This window comes from Lampris incognitus, chromosome 18 (genome assembly GCF_029633865.1).
Source record: "Lampris incognitus isolate fLamInc1 chromosome 18, fLamInc1.hap2, whole genome shotgun sequence".
Lineage (NCBI taxonomy): Eukaryota > Metazoa > Chordata > Actinopteri > Lampriformes > Lampridae > Lampris > Lampris incognitus.
Window position 1 is genome coordinate 41,358,266 of NC_079228.1, and position 18,761 is coordinate 41,377,026.

Sequence of the window (18,761 nt, forward strand, 5' to 3'; positions counted from 1 at the left end):
AGATAACCAGGAGGGGATAACCAGGAGGAGATAACTAGTAGGAGGTAACCAGTAGGAGATAACCAGTAGGAGATAACCAGGAGGAGATAATCAGTAGCAGATAATCAGCAGTAGAGTAGGAGATAACCAGTAAGAGGTAACCAGTAGGAGATAACCAGTAGGAGTTAACCAGTAGGCGATCATCAGTAAGAGATAACCAATAGGAGGTAACCAGGAGGAGATAACCAGTAGGAGTTAACCAGTAGGAGATAACCAGTAGGTGATAATCAGTAGGAGATAATCAGTAGGAGATAGCCAGTAGGCGATAATCAGTAGGAGATAACCAGTAGGCGATCATCAGTAAGAGATAACCAGTAGGAGGTAACCAGTAGGAGATAATCAGTAGTAGAGTAGGAGATAACCAGTAAGAGGTAACCAGTAGGAGATAATCAGTAGGTGGTAACCAGTAGGAGATAGCCAGTAGTAGAGTAGGAGATAACCAGTAAGAGGTAACCAGTAGTAGAGTAAGAGGTAACCAGTAGGAGCTAACCAGTAGTACAGTAGGAGATAACCAGTAAGAGGTAACCAGAAGGGGGTAATCAGTAGGAGATAACCAGTAAGAGGTAACCAGTAGGAGATTATCAGTAGTAGAGTAGAAGATAACCAGTAAGAGGTAACCAGAAGGAGAGTAGGAGATAACCAGTAAGAGGTAACCAGAAGGAGAGTAGGAGATAACCAGTAAGAGATAACCAGTAGGATATAAACAGTAGGAGATAACCAGTAGCAGATAATCAGTAGTAGAGTAGGAGATAACCAGTAAGAGGTAACCAGTAGGAGAGTAGGAGATAACCAGTAAGAGGTAACCAGTAGGATATAATCAGTAGGAGATAACCAGTAAGAGGTAACGAGTAGTAGATAACCAGTAGGAGGTAACCAGTAGGAGGTAGTTGCTGTGAATACAGAGGATGCAGATGAAACCGCACATCACCAGGCCAAACTCCTGCAGATGCATCACCGCCATGATGAAGAAGAGGGCCACCATGAAGATGATGAAGAGGCTTCTGGCAGTAAGCATGGTGTCCTCCTTCACCATGGGCACTGATGGATGGAAAGAGAGCTAGCTAGCTAGCTAGCTAGGTAGATAGATATGAAGGGTGGTCTTTATGGTTGGTCAAGGTGTCACGGAAAGCTTGTAAGACCAACCCGGCAGTGTTTTTTGTTTTTTTGAAGGCAATGCAATGTTATATGTACAGCACATGTGATGTATTGGGCTGGGTGTTTGTTCTGGGCAGATTCCCCCAGCTACCGCCAGAGGGCGACAGTATGGTTTTCATGTTGTTGTTTGTTTATTTTTTTTTGTACAGGCCATTAAAGTGTACACTGCAGCACGTTGAAATGTCGCCTCGCCCCCGTTATTATTTTTACGGTACGTTAGTGACGTACCGTAAGTTCAGTACTTTCACATAAGGAATGTAACGGTTAGGACCAGAGGGAAGGCCGCCCCCTACTGGCCAACCAACACCACTTCCAGCAGCAACTCAGTTTTCCCCAAGAGCTCTGGGTTGAAGTTGCTCTGTCGATTTTTCGCAGCTTTAACAGATTGACAGCAATTTGAGAAGACGTGGTGTTGTTTCTGAACTGTGTGGGCACTCACAGTCCACTAACAACGCTGCCAGGCTTGTCTGTCTTGCCAGCTAATATCCCAGACATGAGGCAAAGTGCTCCAGATCACACGTCATATCCGGCTGTTTGCGTTGAACTACATCTCTTTGACTCTGTTTCTAAGATAACAACGAACAAAAACGCTATGAAGACCTCTCAAATAAGAGGGGAAATACTTTGTAATAAGAATATATAATCTGCATAATATATATTTAAGCTCGCACCCCCCTCATTCTGTCTGATGTCAGTTTAACCGCTTATTTTCTTGCTCGGTGCGGGGTTCGATACGATGTGTTCTGAACCACAAGGCGACATCACTAACCGCTCGGCTAAAGGGTCAGACTTCTTTTACTATATTTGATGTTGGACTCATGCATAAATACAAGACGTTAAAATTATAATTTCTGTACGTGTTAAATTGAAAGATGTATTTCTCTGTATAATCTGTAATTCTTAAAATATGTTCAATAAAAAAATAAAAATCCCAAGAGGTCTTCCATCCAAGTTCTAGCTAAGCCCACACCTCATTAGCTTAGCTTAGCTTCTGTCCCTCTGCAGAACCAGGATGCGTGTTGGTATTGCTGCTGATTTAAATATATGTGGGGAGGTAAATTCATTAGAGTAGCCACTAGAGGGCGCGTTTACATTTTTCGCTGTTTCTGCTGGTGTAAGGAGGTGAACTAATTGGAGTAGCCACCAGAGGGCTATTTTTTTTTTAAAATATATATTTTTTTTTTTGCTGTTTCTGTTCCGGTTCAGCCGTTGTGGCCATTTTAGGTCACAACTGTGTCGCGTTTCTGCAAGGTGCGACTTCACTCGCTAAACTAATTGATTAGATTAGCCTGTTTGGGGGGGGGAGGGGGACTGAGGGGAATAGCGTGATCCTCCCACGCGCTACGTCTCCCTGGTGAAACTCCTCACTGTCAGGGGAAAAGAAGCGGCTGGTGACTCCACATGTATGGGAGGAGGCATGTGGTAGTCTGCAGCCCTCCCCGGGTCAGCAGAGGGGGTGGGGCAGAGACCGGGACGGCTCGGAAGAGTGGGGTGATTGGCCGGGTACAATTGGGGGGGGGGGACACAATACTTCATAATGGATAGTGTCTCAATATGGGGTGGTGAAAGACACATTGAACAATAACAAAATAAACTGAGGAGAGAGCAAAACACAACGCAGAGACTGGTTAGGGGTTCTGGGGGTGGGGTATTTAGTTAAAGCAGGGCTTATGAGACACCATTTAGGGTTATATCCATCCATCCATCCATTAGCTGGACCGCTTATCCTGCTCTCAGGGTGGCGGCGTGCTGGAGCCTGTCCCAGCAGTCACTGGGCGGCAGGCGGGGAGACACCCTGGAGAGGTCGCCAGGCCATCACGGGGCTATATATCTACAGAATATATCAAACATTTACTGCAGCAGAAACATAAATTACGCTGCATTTAGGTGTAATGCAAACAAATGCTGACTCATTTAGGATATTTTAGCAAGTATTGTAGAAACACATTTTGAGGTCGTGTTCAATGTCAGAAATAGTGTAACGTGCATGGATAAGTAGATACGTTGGTCCTTTTCTAACGAGTCGGACCCTTTAGTCGGCTGGTTAACCTTGTCGCTTGCGGTGCAGAAGATGCTGGTTCGCGTCCCGGTTGTGGCGACGGTATCTTGGGCTGTCCCCCGAATTCGCTACAATATTTTATTCCAATAACTTTCTGGCGAGACCCGAAAGACTCTTCACAAACTTAAGATCGTACGTATTCACCGAATGAAGACTGTGAAGACAGAATGCACATTTCAATGACTTTTGGCATTGCATTAAAGATGGACAATTTCCAGGCGTCCTGAACTCCAGCCAGCGATGACTAAGCATCTCAAAAACTGCAACGAATAGATCTGTCACTATTCTCTATAAAAATATCGATATCACCATTCAAAGCCCAAATAATTCTGAAACAGATTCCCTTATATGTTACATGTATGTTTAGATGACGGGGAATATTTGAATTTGAGTTCATAACGAGGCTGTTTTTGATTTTGGAGATCGCCGGGACGGAAAGAAAATCCAAATACCCGCTCCGTGCCAGCTGGTGGCAGTAGTGCGCAATTTCGCGCTTTGCCAACCATAATTATATAAACCAGAAGAAGACAAAACGGGGGCGTGGCCTTCCACCTGCTGATAAGAGCGGAAGCGGAAAAGCGCGGCCGTGGTCTGCTGGGTTTATCGCTAAAGGTGCTGCAGCGGGGTTGGTGCTCGTCTCTCTTCTTTAAAACAGACGCGTGTCAGACACGCGAAATGGCGTCGTGCTTCCGGCGGGGATGTTAAGCGTAAATCTTGTTCGTTTTTCTCGCCGGAGTAGTCTGTTCAGGTCGCCTCTGCTAACCGTAGCGGCTAGCCCCGGAAACAACGCTAGTTGGCCATATTGGCGATAAGCCTGCCTGTCTGCCTGTCTGTCTGCCTGTCTGTCTGTCTGTCTTCATTCGCTCTCCGAGGTACTGAAAACACGAGTCGCGACATCGGTAATCTCTCTGCTTACCCTGCCAGCTGACGTACACGGTGCGATGCGTTAAATTACAATATTCCTGCCGCATTACGGGTGGGTGGTTAATGGCAGCATCCAGGCCGGAATGTCGCCCGCAGTGTAAAAAAAACAACCCTGCAGGACGCTGCAAGCTTGCACGGCCACAGAGACCGACGGACGAATTTTGTCGCAGTGTTTATGACAAACTAGCTTACCATTCTGATTATATATACTTATATAGCCCCGCTCTATAGATTTATATGCTCTGCGTTTCCATTTAGCGGTGCACAAACGGTGCTGAGTGGTTATAGTGAATCCGTTACATCGATGCATGTCTGTGCACCTATTGCGTGTCTGTTGCGTGGCTATCCGGTCTGCTCCAGTAGTCTGTCTGAAGTCTCTCACCGTTTTCTTCCTGAAAAGCTTTTTTTTTTCCCGTGGGGTTTTCCCATCAACTGCATTGAGTATAGGGGTTGTCACACACTGACGTTTATTCTTTTCATATCTTTTGGAGGATGTAACATGGTCAGAAAACCCTCTGCCACTCTGTGCTGATTTAGAGCTGTATGAATAAACCTAGCTTGACAAGCAGTCACAAGTAGGGGTTTTTATCAGCTGTATGTGTGCATGCTTTATGTCTCTTGTGTAGAGTAGCTTTGTAATCTAGCATCCTGAGTTCTGTGTGTCTTTGTGAGTGCTTGTCGTTGAGTGCCCATACATGCGTCAGCTCTTCTCTTGATGTTGCTTATTCCTCACTTTTTGTTGCAGGATCTAGTTTCTGCTCTGCTAGGGGTGTCCCGTGCTTTGAGGGCAAAGAGAGGCCAACAGAATGAACATTTGCTGAGCCAGCAGGCCCGCAATAACAACAGGAAGAATATATACAGCCTAACCCTACTTTACCAGGTGTGTGTGAATGTGTGTGCGTGTATTTGTATATGTGCCTGCTCTCTTGTGTAGGTAGCCAGGTGTGAGTGCTGGAAGAGACAGCCAGAAAGGGATGAAAAAGGAGAGAGAGAGTGTGTGTGTGTGTGTGTGTGTGTGTGTGTGTGTGTGTGTGTGTAGACATGTGTGTGAGAGAGGGAGAAAGAAAGGCAGTCCAAGAGCAGTGCATGAGGATACTGTGTATGTTTGTATGTGTGTACGCCTGTATGTGCATGCACAACTTTGCCTACACCTCTGTGTGGTTTATAACTCCATTGTTCCAGCTGTCTTTGGCCACCCAGTGAGCATTGGCAGGCTAAATTCAGCATGAATCGCTTCTCTCCCCCTCGGTCAGATCCTGGTGGTTTGATCTCTTCCCCTCTCCGGACATCATGACGTCCTCTATGCTCCGCAGACAGCTCAAGAACCTAGTCCAGAACTACTCTGAGGCCGAGGTCAAGGTAAGGGGAACCGACTTAACAGCAGACGGGCTGGGACACTTGAAACCTGACGGACAACCAAGTGACGGCATTTCATGGTGTTAGAGTTGATGTCTATAGCCTCAAGACTATCAGCTATCATCATATGAAACTGGTATTAAACCTGTAACTTTATAAACTTACCTTTTAGAACGACAGCAGCACCAAATCAGTGTGTTTTTATTTCTAAAATACATTTTCATATACATAATTATATAGTATAACCCATTACGTGTGCATTTTATTATGCAAATATTGTCAAATGGGGAAAAGTTGGCAATATATACACACAGAGTTAAATAGCTGAATGATAAACAATAACGATATGTGAGCAATATAAAAAACAAGGGTCGTCTTCAGTCACTGAATTTATTGGGAGAAATTTTTTTTTACCCTTAAATGCACAAGTTCTTCTCTCGTCCCCATATTCACCTGACACAGTCAGCTCATGTCAAGCACATAAGCTGATTTAGCAAGTCAATCAGTCAATCAATCAATCAGTCAAATTGCATTCTTTATAGCGCTTTTCTAGCTGCAACAGCCACTCAAAGCGCTGAAGTCTTGTACACATATTTGTCACACTTTTCAAAGTTGACCTTTTCCCCTTGCAATGTGGCGTTGGTGTCTTCTTGACTTAGCAATGTCAAAGTTTACTTGGAATCTATGAGAATCAACTTGATGTCTACCCCTAAATTTGTCCAAGGCCTTAACCCAGGCAGGTTGCTCAGGTTTACTTTTACATAATTATGCTCTTCTTTCATTATGCCAGCAATACTTTATCCAGCTTCTGACATCATCCTTATCAACCTTGTAGTGGTTTCTATACCCATCGTCAACCTTGTAGTGGCTTCTATACAATCATCAACCTTGTAGTGGCTTCTATACCCATCGTCAACCTTGTAGTGGCTTCGATACCCATCACCAACCTTGTAGTGGCTTCGATACCCATCCTCAACCTTGTAGTGGCTTCGATACCCATCATCAACCTTGTTGTGGCTTCTATACCCATCATCAACCTTGTAGTGGCTTTATACCCATCATCAACCTTGTAGTGGCTTCTATACCCATCATCAAATTCCTATTAGTCAATAGTACATGGATGCCTAAGCGGGATTTCCAACACGCCCCATGGTCAGCGTGATGAAATGAATTATTCAGCTTGTTTAATAGTTGAGTGGTGTGTGGCTCCAGCATGTGGCCAGGTGCTTGGTGATTGTCTTGTTAATCTAAATTGAAAGACACAAATAGAAAGGAGAGTGGTTGAAAAACTTTATGCTGGTATCTTAATCTCTAACAAACCAAGCCGACTCGCATGGGACTCATGTTAATTGCTGATGGGTGGAGTGAGTCGTATGGAGCCCATTGCTTTAAAATAAGAGCACTAGAAAAAGTTATTTTTTTTACAAATTACTTGAATGAGTTGAATAATGTATCATGGTACATGTACCAAATAGTGACTCTAAAAAAGATGAACAAAAAGCTGCTGTTTGTTTGTATTTATTTTCATTTAAGTGCTTTCTGTTTCCGCTGTCCATCCATCCAGCCATTATCTGAACCGCTTGACTTTTAACTTGTCCATAAAAGGTCTGCAGCTTTCTGTTGCCAAAGTCAAAAGTAAACACGGGGAGGCAGCTTTCAGTGTTTATGCACCACATCTGTGGAATAAACTCCCAGAAAACTGCAGGTCTGCTGCAACTCTCTTCTTTTAAACCAAGGCTGAAGACTTCCTTGTTTGCTGCTGCCTTTTCTTAAATCAGATCAAGCTTGTGGTTATCATCATACGCTGCTCTGTAACCTTCACTCTCCCATTTTATTTGTATTTAAATGTCTTTTTATTGCTTTATGTTGCTTTTACATTTTGTCTTCATGCCTTTTATGTTTTGTGTAAAGCACTCTGACTTGCCTTGTGGCTGAAATGTGCTATACAAATACATTTGGCTTGGCTTGCAGAGCTATCATGATCTCCTTCAGTAGGGACCCACCTCATACGTCTGTTCACATCCCTCCATCTTCACTCTTTAGGCTACCATTGTTTCCCACCTGCTGTACCTGTCTGTGTTTCACTCAAACCCCTCTCTCACCTTGTCTCATTCCGTCCCAGGTGAGGGAAGCCACGTCCAACGACCCATGGGGGCCATCAAGCTCTCAGATGGCCGACATCTCCGACCTGACCTACAACGTGGTGGCCTGCAACGAAATCATGACCATGCTGTGGAAGAGGCTCAAAGACGACAAGAACTGGAGACACATCCACAAGGTTGGCAGTGGGGGATGGGTTGAAGAGAAGAATGTGAGGAGCTCTAAATCTGCTCTTCCTGCATTTAGATTTCTGCTCTCTGGGGGTTAGTTTGACCCAAGTCAAGTGAAGTCAAGTCAATTTTATTTGTTTAGCCCATTATTACAAATTTGCCTCAGGGGGCTTTACAGCAACACAACATCCTGTCCTTAGACCGTCACATCAGATAAGGAACAACTCCCTAAAAAAATCCTTTAACAGGGAGGAAAAAAACAGAAAGAAAGCTCAAGGAGAGCAACAGAGGAGGGATCGCTCTCCCAAGATGGACAACGTGCAATGGATGTTGTGTTTACATAATTTACACAATACAACATTGAAAGAGGATAGCAACAACATTGAAAGAGGATAGCAGAATTATAATGGAATTATAAAATTTATGAAGAATATGATGAGGAGGATGCCAAGCAGTGTCCAGATGCCATTGGGACAAACCAGGACCCGAGCCAGGTGGCTGCCATCCATCACCATGTAAAAAAAAAAAAGAGTCACACATCTTAGTGAGAGAAGGATATAACATTGAAACAGGATAACAAAATTATATGGTTTTATAAGATATATATAAAAAGAAAATGTGGTGAGGGGGATGCCAAGCAGCATCCAGGTGGTGACCACCATCACCATGGAGATGTGGGAGGAGGACAGACTGCACGAGCACACAAGGGAGACTTGCATCACATCATTCACACACACAAGAAGAGAAAGGAGAAGACATTCAGAGAGAGAGAGAAAAGACATGTGAGAGAAGAGAACAGTTTGCAATAGTCAATAATCTATACTCTATGATCTCGTTGGCAGAACAGTTGTTGGTAAATTCATTGAGACAGAAACCGACCCACCATGTAGTACAGGTTGTGAAGCACTCAACTTTAAGGCAACTAATTGTAGGCTAAGGCAAAAAGATGAGTTTGAAGTTTGGATTTAAAGGACTCAGCAGACTCTGATTGTCTGACGGCAGCAGGCAGGTTATTTCACAAGAACGGAGCCCGATAGGAAAAGGCCCTGCCACCATCTGACTTCTTTTCAACTTCGGGTACACACAAGAGTCCTTTGTTTTGAGATTGGCGGCTCGCTTGTTTATGCCTCAGTGTTGCAGTGAGATGTGATGTGATGATCCTCTGTCTTGCTAACAAAATATTACCCTGGAGAACAAGGCCTCATGAAAAATGAGCAGACTGTTGTTATTGTTATTTCCAAATATAACGTAACTGACTCGCTTGTTCTGTTTCCTGCTTACAGTCCCTGACCTTGCTGGAGTACTTGCTGAAGACCGGTGACGACCGCGTCCTCCTTAAAATGAAAGACAACATCTACATTGTGAAAGCCCTCACTGAGTTCCGCTTTGTAGAAAAGGATGGCAAAGATCAGGTGATTTCTAAACAATGTTGCATTCACTTGGCTGAAAGGAGATCGGAGCAGAACCTCACAGCATGGTGACAGGAGCTTAATATTGATGTTCGAACCCATCAGTAACTGACTGGACCACACGGGCTTGGGTTGAGCCATGTTCATCTTCTTTATACAAGTGCTTGTAGATGTGGCTTGAGCTCATGTTCAAAGATGTGGCGAAATACCATTAAAAATGATAATCAAGGGCATCCGGGTGGCATAGCGGTCTATGCTGTTGCCTACCTACACGGGGTTAGCCGGTTCGAATCCCCACATGACCTCCGGCTTGGTCGGGCGTCCCTACAGACCCAATTGGCCGTGTCTGCGGGTGGGAAGCCAGATGTGAGTGTGTATCCTGGTCGCTGCACTAGCGCCTCCTGTGGTCGGTCGGGGCGCCTGTTTGGGGGGGAGGGGGAACTGGGGGGAATAGTGTGATCCTCCCACGCGCTACGTCCCCCAGGTGAAACTCCTCACTGTCAGGTGAAAAGAAGCGGACGGCGACTCCACGTGTATGGGAGGATATGTGGTAGTCTGCAGTGCTTCCCGGCTCGGCGGAGGGGTGGAGCAACGACTGGGACAGCTTGGAAGAGTGGGGTAATTGGCCGGCTACAATTGGGGAGAAAAAGGGGGAACCCCCCCCCCCTGCCAAAAAAAAGATAATTAAGCGTAGTTTGGGTACAGTGTCATCAAGTTTTCACTTAAGCAGCTCTTGGGTACGGCTCACAAGTAGGTGGGGATTTTCTGGTGGGAAGTTTTGGTTGTGTCAGTTTTGAATATTTTTTACAGACCTAAATCAAACGTTAGTGTTGGCAAATGTCTCCCAGGGTGCAAATGTGCGAGAAAAAGCCAAGGTGGTCCTCGTCCTCATGGAAGATGATGAGAAGCTGAAGGAGGAGAGAGACTTTGCCGTCAAGACCAGAGAGAAGACTTCGAAAAGCGCTGCTGGTGAGAGCCATGTGGCTGGGCATCGCTGACAGCCTGTAGGCTGTGGTCTCCAATCACTTGCCATCAAGAGTCAGTTTAATGCACATTTCTGTTCCAGCCAGCCGGGACATGAGGGGTGTTCATGGATGCAGCGAGTCGGTGGGAAACTACTCGATGAAATGGGCTGCATTGGGTTGGTGTTTGGTTGGAATGAGAAGCTCTCGGTAGCACGTTGCTGGAGATCACTGCCCTGTTGGCCTCTTAGCCCACCTGTTAATCTGTGCGGGTCTATTTTACTTTGAAATAGCTTTATGTCTGAAAGTCAGGTCAATTTTGACTATATCACGGTCAGCCAACCAAGTTAACCAATTTTTATTTGTGAAATACATTTACTGTTTATTTTTATTTGCACATGAAAAGTAATAAGATACACCAGTAAGACATAAGAAGAAGGAAAACGGTATGAGAAGTCGGGTTGATGCAATAAAAGGAAAAAAATAAAAACAATCTCAACAGCAGTATATAGTGATAAAGTAATATTGAGGCTTAACTACAGCCAGACATGTGGGACCTCAGCAGCTTGCTCAGATAATACAAGTTGTGTGTAAAAGTATGAAAATGATACTTGATGCTATCAGTTCACACACATTCTTTCCTCCTCTTCTTCTGGTCCAGCCTCATCCTCTGACACACCGAAGGACTCCAGCTACAAGCCATGCTATGTCCCAGGAGCCATGGGGCTTCCTTCCTTGGACAACATTCCTTCGGTGGCCGAAATCACCGCCTCCTTCGCTGCACGCAAAGAGGAAAGGCTGAAACAGGAGGCGGATAAAAAAGAGACGGAGAGGCGGGTGAGTATGTGGCTCACAGGCTGCAAAAACAGCCACTCCAACATGGGGCGGTTTCAGTCAACAAGGCGATGTTCCGCCTGTCCAGTAGAGCTCCAGTTTCATACATTGGAAATTGAAACGTTCATTCACAGCCTTTGGAATAGAGTCAAAGATAATGTTGTTATGACTCGGATTATGTAAAACCCAAAAGAGGTCTCGCACCAACTAGACGTGACAACGATGAACTAGCAACAGGTCAAACTAGAACTGCAGTGTGGCCCCTCCTCAGGCAAGTAAGGCCAAATTCAAAAGAAAGGGAGCAGATGCCAGCACATGTGCCACAGTCCTTTTTTTGAATGCCTTCAGTAGATATCAGTTTGCTTCGGTAGCTGTGTAGGTCAGACTCAGAGCCAAGTCTTTTGGGGGGGGGGGGGGGGTCACCGGGCTTTAAAAAAATAAAATTAAACTAATTCACCTGGCCCAGCTCCTGTGTTGTTGAATATAGAAATATAGGTCACAGGGGTGCTGTTTACTTTGTTTGAGTCAGCACCTTCTGATATTTCCTCATCATGTTAAGCTTTTGATAAGCAGGAATATTACACGTGTCACCTTCAGCCCAGAGTGTTTTTAACCCGTTAACTCAGAGTGTTGCCCTCTCTGTCTGCTGCTGTTCATCGACATTCCCAGGCCAAGATGTCTCAAGATGAGCTGAAGTGGGAGGATGCTGGGAAAGCCGAAAAAGCCAAACCGGATGTCTGGGGGGGGATGTCTGTGGAGACGGAGAAAGAAGAGGAGAAAAAAACAGACCTGTGGGGGGCTCCTGAAGAACCCAAAGAGGCCACGGATCCTTGGGGCATACCGACAAAACCAACCACGACCACCACGGCAGCCAGCAATGACCCCTGGGGCGCTCCAACTAAAGCGGAGGAGGAGGATCCATTTGGGGCCCCAAAAACAGACAAGGACCCTTTCAGCGCACTTAAGAACGGAGAAGATCCCTTTGCGGCTCCGAAAGAGGATTCTGATCCATTCAGCGCACGAAAAGAGGGGGAAGATCCATTTGCACTGAAAAATGGCTCTGATCCATTTAATGCCCCGAAGGACGACCCATTTGCCGCACCTAAAGACAAAGAGGACCCATTTACTGCTCCAGTAGAAAAACCCGATCATGTCATTACACCTAGCAATGATCCCTTTAATACACCAAAAGACGACCCATTTAATGCTGCGAAAGATGACCCGTTTCATGCCTCAAATGATGACCTCTTTAGTGCCCCTAAAGACGACCCGTTTAATTCACCCAAAGAAGACCCTTTTAACACAGCGAAAGACGACCCATTCACAGCACCCAAAGATGGTTCTGATCCCTTTACTGGGTCGGCATCAACACCCCCTAAAGAGGACCCATTCACGGCACCAATGCCCCTGAAAGAAGACCCCTTTGCTGCTCCAAACACACCACCAAAAGAGGACCCCTTCTTTGTGCCGTCAGACCCTTCCAGTGATGACCCTTTTGGCGTATCAGCAGCTCCACCTAATGAGGATCCATTCGCGGCGCCCACAAGCCCACCCAGAGACGATTCGTCTGATCCCTTCAGTGCTCCAGCGGCAAGTCCACCTACAGTCAACACAGACACATGGGGCATCAAGTCCTCATCACCGCCAGCCACCGGATTGGACCCCTGGGGAGCGCCATCAGCTCCACAAACAGCGGCGAAAGCTGACAATCCCTGGGATGATGGCAAAACCACAGTGACCTCGCCCACCAACTCCATCAATCCGTTTGGGGATGCGTCCACTATAGACAGCGACCCCTGGGGAGCTCCAGGTGAGAGAACAGCAGCGCTTTGCCTTTGGAAAAAGGGGTGATTTGTTTGGGGGGGGGGGGTGTTTTTTTTTTTTTTTTACACTTGAGTTTTCACAAGTGTCGGCCATAGGCATATATGTTCTCAAACATAATCAGGTATGATTTAATGTGGAAGAGTAAAATTGCTGTTGCTGACTGCTGTTGTCAGAATGCTTCCTGAATGGGGCGCCTGGGTGGCGTGGCGGTCTATTCTGTTGCCTACCAACACGGGGATCGCCGGATCGAATCCCCGTGTTACCTCCAGCTTGGTCGGGCATCCCTACAGACACAATTGGCCGTGTCTGTTTGGTGGGAAGCCGGATGTGGGCATGTGTCCTGGTCGCTGCACTGGCGCCTCCTCTGGTCGGTTGGGGTGCCAGTTCGGGGGGATGGGGAACCGCGGGGAATAGCGTGATCCTCCCGCACGCAACATCCTCCTGGTAAAACTCCTCACTGTCGGATGGAAAGAAGCGGCTGGCGACTCCACGTGTATCGGTAGTCTGCAGCCCTCCCCGGATCAGCAGAGGGGGTGGAGCAGCGACTGGGACGGCTCGGAAGAGAGGGGTTATTGGCCTTGTACAATTGGGGAGAAAAAGGGAGAACCACCCCCCCCCCCCCAAAAAAAAAGCTTCCTGAATAATATATTTTAAAAAATCAAATCTACCTTACTCCCACCTCCTTCAGCTGCACCTCCAGCCAGTGCAGATGATGCCTGGGGTTCACCGGCTCCACCTACAGACTCTGCCTCTTCAGATGACCCCTTTGGAGATGGGAAGTCAAAAACCAACACTGCCAGCAATGACCCTTGGGGGGCGCCAGGCAATCCACCCAGCAATGGCACAGGTAAAGCAGTTTTTCTTTTTAGCTCTGTTTCTTCCATCCATCCATCCATCTATCCATCCAACCTCCATTCATAAATCCACTGCACCATCCATATTTACATACATACGATAAACTTTTATAATACATTTTACATCAGAACATCAGAATCCCCTTTATTCGACAAGGTTCATCATGTGCACTAGACCTTTTACTTGGTGCTGCTTGTGCAGCTCAGTGCAGCACAATAACCAGACAGAATACACAAATACAATACAGTGTGCAATACAACAGTGGATACAAGACGTACAATATACAATACAACACAATACAAGACCTACAGTGTAATGTACAGTACAATATACAATATGCAATACACATTATAACTGACCGTACAACATACAACAGCAGGATAGTGAGTAGTATTGATTGAATATACATAAATGATAATGTGTAGACTTCACAGTAGCTCAGTGGTAATGTAGTACGAGTGATCAGTACTGAAAGCACAGTGGTACCACATAATTACAAAGTACAACCTACAGTACAAGCGTTCAGGAGGTATGGAGAAGGGTTACCGCTCTGGGATAGGAGCTGTTCTGGTGGCGTGAGGTTGTAGTCTTGATAGACCTGTACCGCCGTCCAGATGGGGGTCTTGTGAACAGGCTGTGGGCTGGATGGAAGGGACACAACATACCATTTATTGATTTTGTGTACATGAATAGCAGGTTGCTTCCTCATATGAGCTTGCTGAGTGCGTGTCTGAGAACATTGTCCTTCAGAAGTGAAGTGTGTCTGTACTCAGGGTGGGATGATGCTGGATCGAACTCCGACTCGTTCGATACGGTCTTCAGGGTTCGAGACGCTCCCCATTTCACGAGGTTGTGTGTTATCACAACACTAGAACGACAGGGATTTCACTCCCGCCTAAAACGACCGTGAGCGGTCAAAATGACCGCCGGTCTTTAACTCTGCGTTCTGTCAGGATAAATACCCAGGTGAGATGTGGTAGCTTGTCTGTTAGGAAACAACTGACACCGACATGAACACTTCAACTACTTCAATACTGTAGTAAATTCAGGAGGCAGCCAGGAATCAGCTGCTGCCGGGACAAGACCCGGGACCGCGCTAACCAGTGGACTGAAGGGTCCGGCCCGTTAGCCAGCAGGCTAGCCAGTCCACACATCCGTAATAGTTATAGTACTGCTTTTCAAACAATTTGAAATGGCCACTGTCCAACGCCTGTAAACACTCGGTGGTCGTCATAGTGCGTCTGAAACGGCGTCTGTACCTGGACATGTTGGACATAACACCTGACGAACCAAACGGAAAACACACGTTGCTGATCTAACGAACGTAATGAGGCCGATAAAACGTAACATGTAGAAGAACTGAGCGTTGGGACGGAAATGACGCCAACACACATCATAAGTAGTGACATGACGCACACCGTGACTCGCAAATTACACGTGGTCCTTTTGACCGCTCATAGTCGTTTTAGATAGATCTTATAACTTTTTTGTACAATTGATCTAAAACTAATTTTAATGCATATATATATATATATATATATATATATAATGTAACGATCGTGGACAAATAGGCTCGGTAGCCCTTGGCTAAGGGGTCGGACCTTTTAGTTGACTGGTTAACGTTGTTGCTTGTGGTGTGGGAAATCCGAATTCGCGTCCCGGCTGTGATGGTCCGGCCGAGCTGCCCCCCGAATTCGCTACATTGGTGTCAAAAGTCTGACACCAATTCCGGCAGCCCGGGATCCGTCGCCACAACCGGGACACGAACCCGTATCCCCTGCACCGCGAGCGACAACGTTAACCAGTCGACTAAAGGGTCCGACCCCTTAGCCAAAGGCTACCGAGCCTACTTATCCGTGATCATTACATTATATATACATATATATCTATATCAGCACGGATACAGGAAAAAAGATTTTAATACATAGCAGTACAGGCCTGTTTCGTGCGTCTCGCCCTCATCAGCTGCTGATGTTCTTTTCACAAAGAATCATAATGTTACATTGCCAAGCGTCACACCCCTAGTTTCAGTTGGACAGCGACCAATCAGATTGGAAACATTCAAATTATAACAAATATAAAAAAGAATATATATGGGAGCAGCAGGTCGGTATCTTTATTTTCACAAAGTCATGGAGCTTTGAAAATCCAAAACGGTCACAATGACCGCCATGGTCCTTCTGGTAGAGTTTAGAGTTTTAAAGTAAAGCAGTTGTGTTACACAACAAGAACAGATGGCACAACATTTTGTTAGAACTTTTGCACTTGCGTTACGTTTGGCTATATGTCTTGATAATGGCAAAATCCACCCATCCATTATCCAAACCGCTTATCCTGCTCTCAGGGTCACGTGGATGCTGGAGCCTATCCCAGCAGTCATTGGGCGGCAGGTGGGGAGACACCCTGGACAGGCCACCAGACCATCACAGGGCCCACACACACACACACACACACACACACACACACACACACACACACACACACACATTCATACCTAGGGCCAATTCACCTGACCTACATGTCTTTGGACTGTGGGAGGAAACCGGAGGAGACCCACACAGACAAGGGGAGAACATGCAAATTCCACACAGAGGATGACCTGGGACGACCCACCAAGGTTGGACTACCCCGGGGCTCGAACCCAGGACCTTCTTGCTGTGAGGCAACCGTGCTAACCACTGCGCCACCGTGCCGCCTAATGGCAAAATGTCGGGCCTCATTCCTACGATAAATGACAAACCGAGAACTGCGGTGGTGTTTTGTCTCTCGCTCACCACGGAGCCACCGTATCGTATTGAACCCAAATTGTGAGACGTATCGAACCATGAGATTTGTGACTCGTCCCACCCCTAGTCTGTACATACATGTCTGTCTGTGTGTGTGTGTGTGTGCTTGTGTACACTGAAGGCCACATGCCTGTGTTGTCGCTTCATTCTTCATCCCACTTCTGTCTCCATTTCCATCTTCTCAGCTGCCACCTAACTGCTCAACTCAATTAACTTTCTCTTCCGCTCTGTTCTCTCTGCCCTCCCCACCCCTGCCCGGCGGCTGCTAGAGAACACCTTGTAGAGTAGAACTGGACCTTTATTGTATTGCAGGTGAGCCAACGGCGTGGGAGCGGGAGGCTTCCAGGAAGACGGCAGCCTTCCTGGGCTCGGCCGGAGCCTTGCTGGTCGACGTGGACTCGCTCCTCTCCTCCGACCCCAAACCCCAAAAAAACCCTTTCATCAACACACCCGCCTCTCAAACACAAGCCACCGGTAAGGAGAGATAGAGGGAGGACATGTTACCCCCCCCCCCCAATTCCTGGGAAGAAAAAAAAGTTTTTGACAAAGGTTTCTAAATGCTCCACTTATCCTGAGGTGTGTTTAATTTGACACAGTAAAGAACTGGTGAGATTTAGGGATCACTTACGAGACCGGGAAAACATAAAAGATTTGATGGTTCTCAAGCAGGTTGATTGCTTGACTCAACTTCACAAGCGAATGACCTCAGAGGACCCAAATCGCCGATAGAGGGCTGAAAATAAAGTACTCCTCCGTGTTATCTCAAGTGTTTAACATGCTGCTCGGGTGTTTTGCTCGGGTCTTCATTCCAGACAGACGTGAGAGAGAAGATGAGAGTATGACTACACACACACACACACACACACACACACACATAAATACATGTGTATATATATGTGTATATGTAATTATCAGTAGTGGGTTCATCTTGTCATGGCTGTTTGACTAAGCCATCCCTCCCTTCCTCCCCTTGTAAGCCCATCCTAGTGCTCAGCCGTTGTAAACTAAGTGAAGTGAAGTATAGCGACTAGTCAGTATCATCCCTCAGAGTTTAGAGTAACCCTGTGTCGTCCCTCTCTCTGCTCTGCTGCACTCTTTCTACCGGACTGCTTTGTGCTCTGTATCCCTCCCCCCTCTCTCTCCCTTATCCCCCCCCCTCCCTGCGATTCTGTTTGCTCGTCTCCATTTCCCAGGTGCTTTAAAGGGCACGGTCATGGCTTGCCGCCCTGCAGGCAGAACCATGCCCATCATGGGGATGTCCTTACCCACAACATCACCCCTGCCCTCCACTCACTTTGGTTCCATCCTCGTTTCCTCCTCTGATGTGCGCCGTCCCAGTTTTACAGCCCCCGCTTCTGCAGAGGGGGGTCACATATTCCAGCCGCCATCCCATTCCTTAGGAATATGCCGTTCCATGCCTGCAGCTGACAGCCCAGCAACTCGTCTCTGTTTAGGAACTGGAATATTACAGCCTGCCTCTGTCAGCGGGATCCCTCCAGTGGGAGTTGACATTAATCTTAACCATGTGGGAGCCGCAATGCTACCGTCCGCTTCTGTTGGCGGGAATCCTCTGATGGCGCCCTGGGGAGCCCCCCCGTATTTTGGGGCCGGAATGGTGCAGCCCACTTCCATTGGAGGGAGTCCCTGGGCCGGGGTGGCTGGCTTGGGGGTTTCCACTCCACAAACGGGAGGGGAAGTCCCACAGCACACCCAGCTGCTCCTCGGTAGGGAGCTGGATAACGCCACTCACAAGAATAACAACCCGTTTCTGTTCTGACAGGAAGTCTGCTGGATGTGTGTATCTGTTCTGACAGGAAGTCTGCTGGATGTGTGTATCTGTTCTGACGGGAAGTCTGCTGGATGTGTGTATCTGTTCTGACAGGAAGTCTGCAGGATGTGTTTGTGTTCTGACAGGAAGTCTGCTGGATGTGTTTTATGTGTTCTGACAGGAAGTCTGCAGGATGTGTTTTATGTGTTCTGACAGGAAGTCTGCTGGATGTGTGTATCTGTTCTGACAGGAAGTCTGCTGGATGTGTGTATCTGTTCTGACAGGAAGTCTGCAGGATGTGTTTGTGTTCTGACAGGAAGTCTGCTGGATGTGTTTTATGTGTTCTGACAGGAAGTCTGCAGGATGTGTTTTATGTGTTCTGACAGGAAGTCTGCAGGATGTGTTTATGTGTTCTGACAGGAAGTCTGCAGGATGTGTTTATGTGTTCTGACAGGAAGTCTGCAGGATGTGTTTATGTGTTCTGACAGGAAGTCTGCTGGATGTGTATATCTGTTCTGAC

At 46.7% G+C, this 18,761-nt stretch overlaps 1 protein-coding gene across 1 annotated transcript; it reads left to right on the plus strand.

The window, feature by feature from the left end:
• The first annotated feature begins 3,824 nt into the window (after positions 1 to 3,824).
• On the plus strand, positions 3,825 to 18,250 carry LOC130128472 (epsin-1-like). Its single transcript, XM_056298075.1, has 11 exons — positions 3,825 to 3,878; positions 4,923 to 5,057; positions 5,431 to 5,536; positions 7,656 to 7,811; positions 9,087 to 9,215; positions 10,061 to 10,181; positions 10,836 to 11,011; positions 11,678 to 12,818; positions 13,521 to 13,679; positions 16,786 to 16,947; positions 17,667 to 18,250. Exons 3-11 carry the CDS (start codon positions 5,468 to 5,470, stop codon positions 18,248 to 18,250), a joined length of 2,697 nt encoding a protein of 898 aa, XP_056154050.1. The 5' UTR covers positions 3,825 to 3,878; positions 4,923 to 5,057; positions 5,431 to 5,467.
• Positions 18,251 to 18,761: the final 511 nt, after the last annotated feature.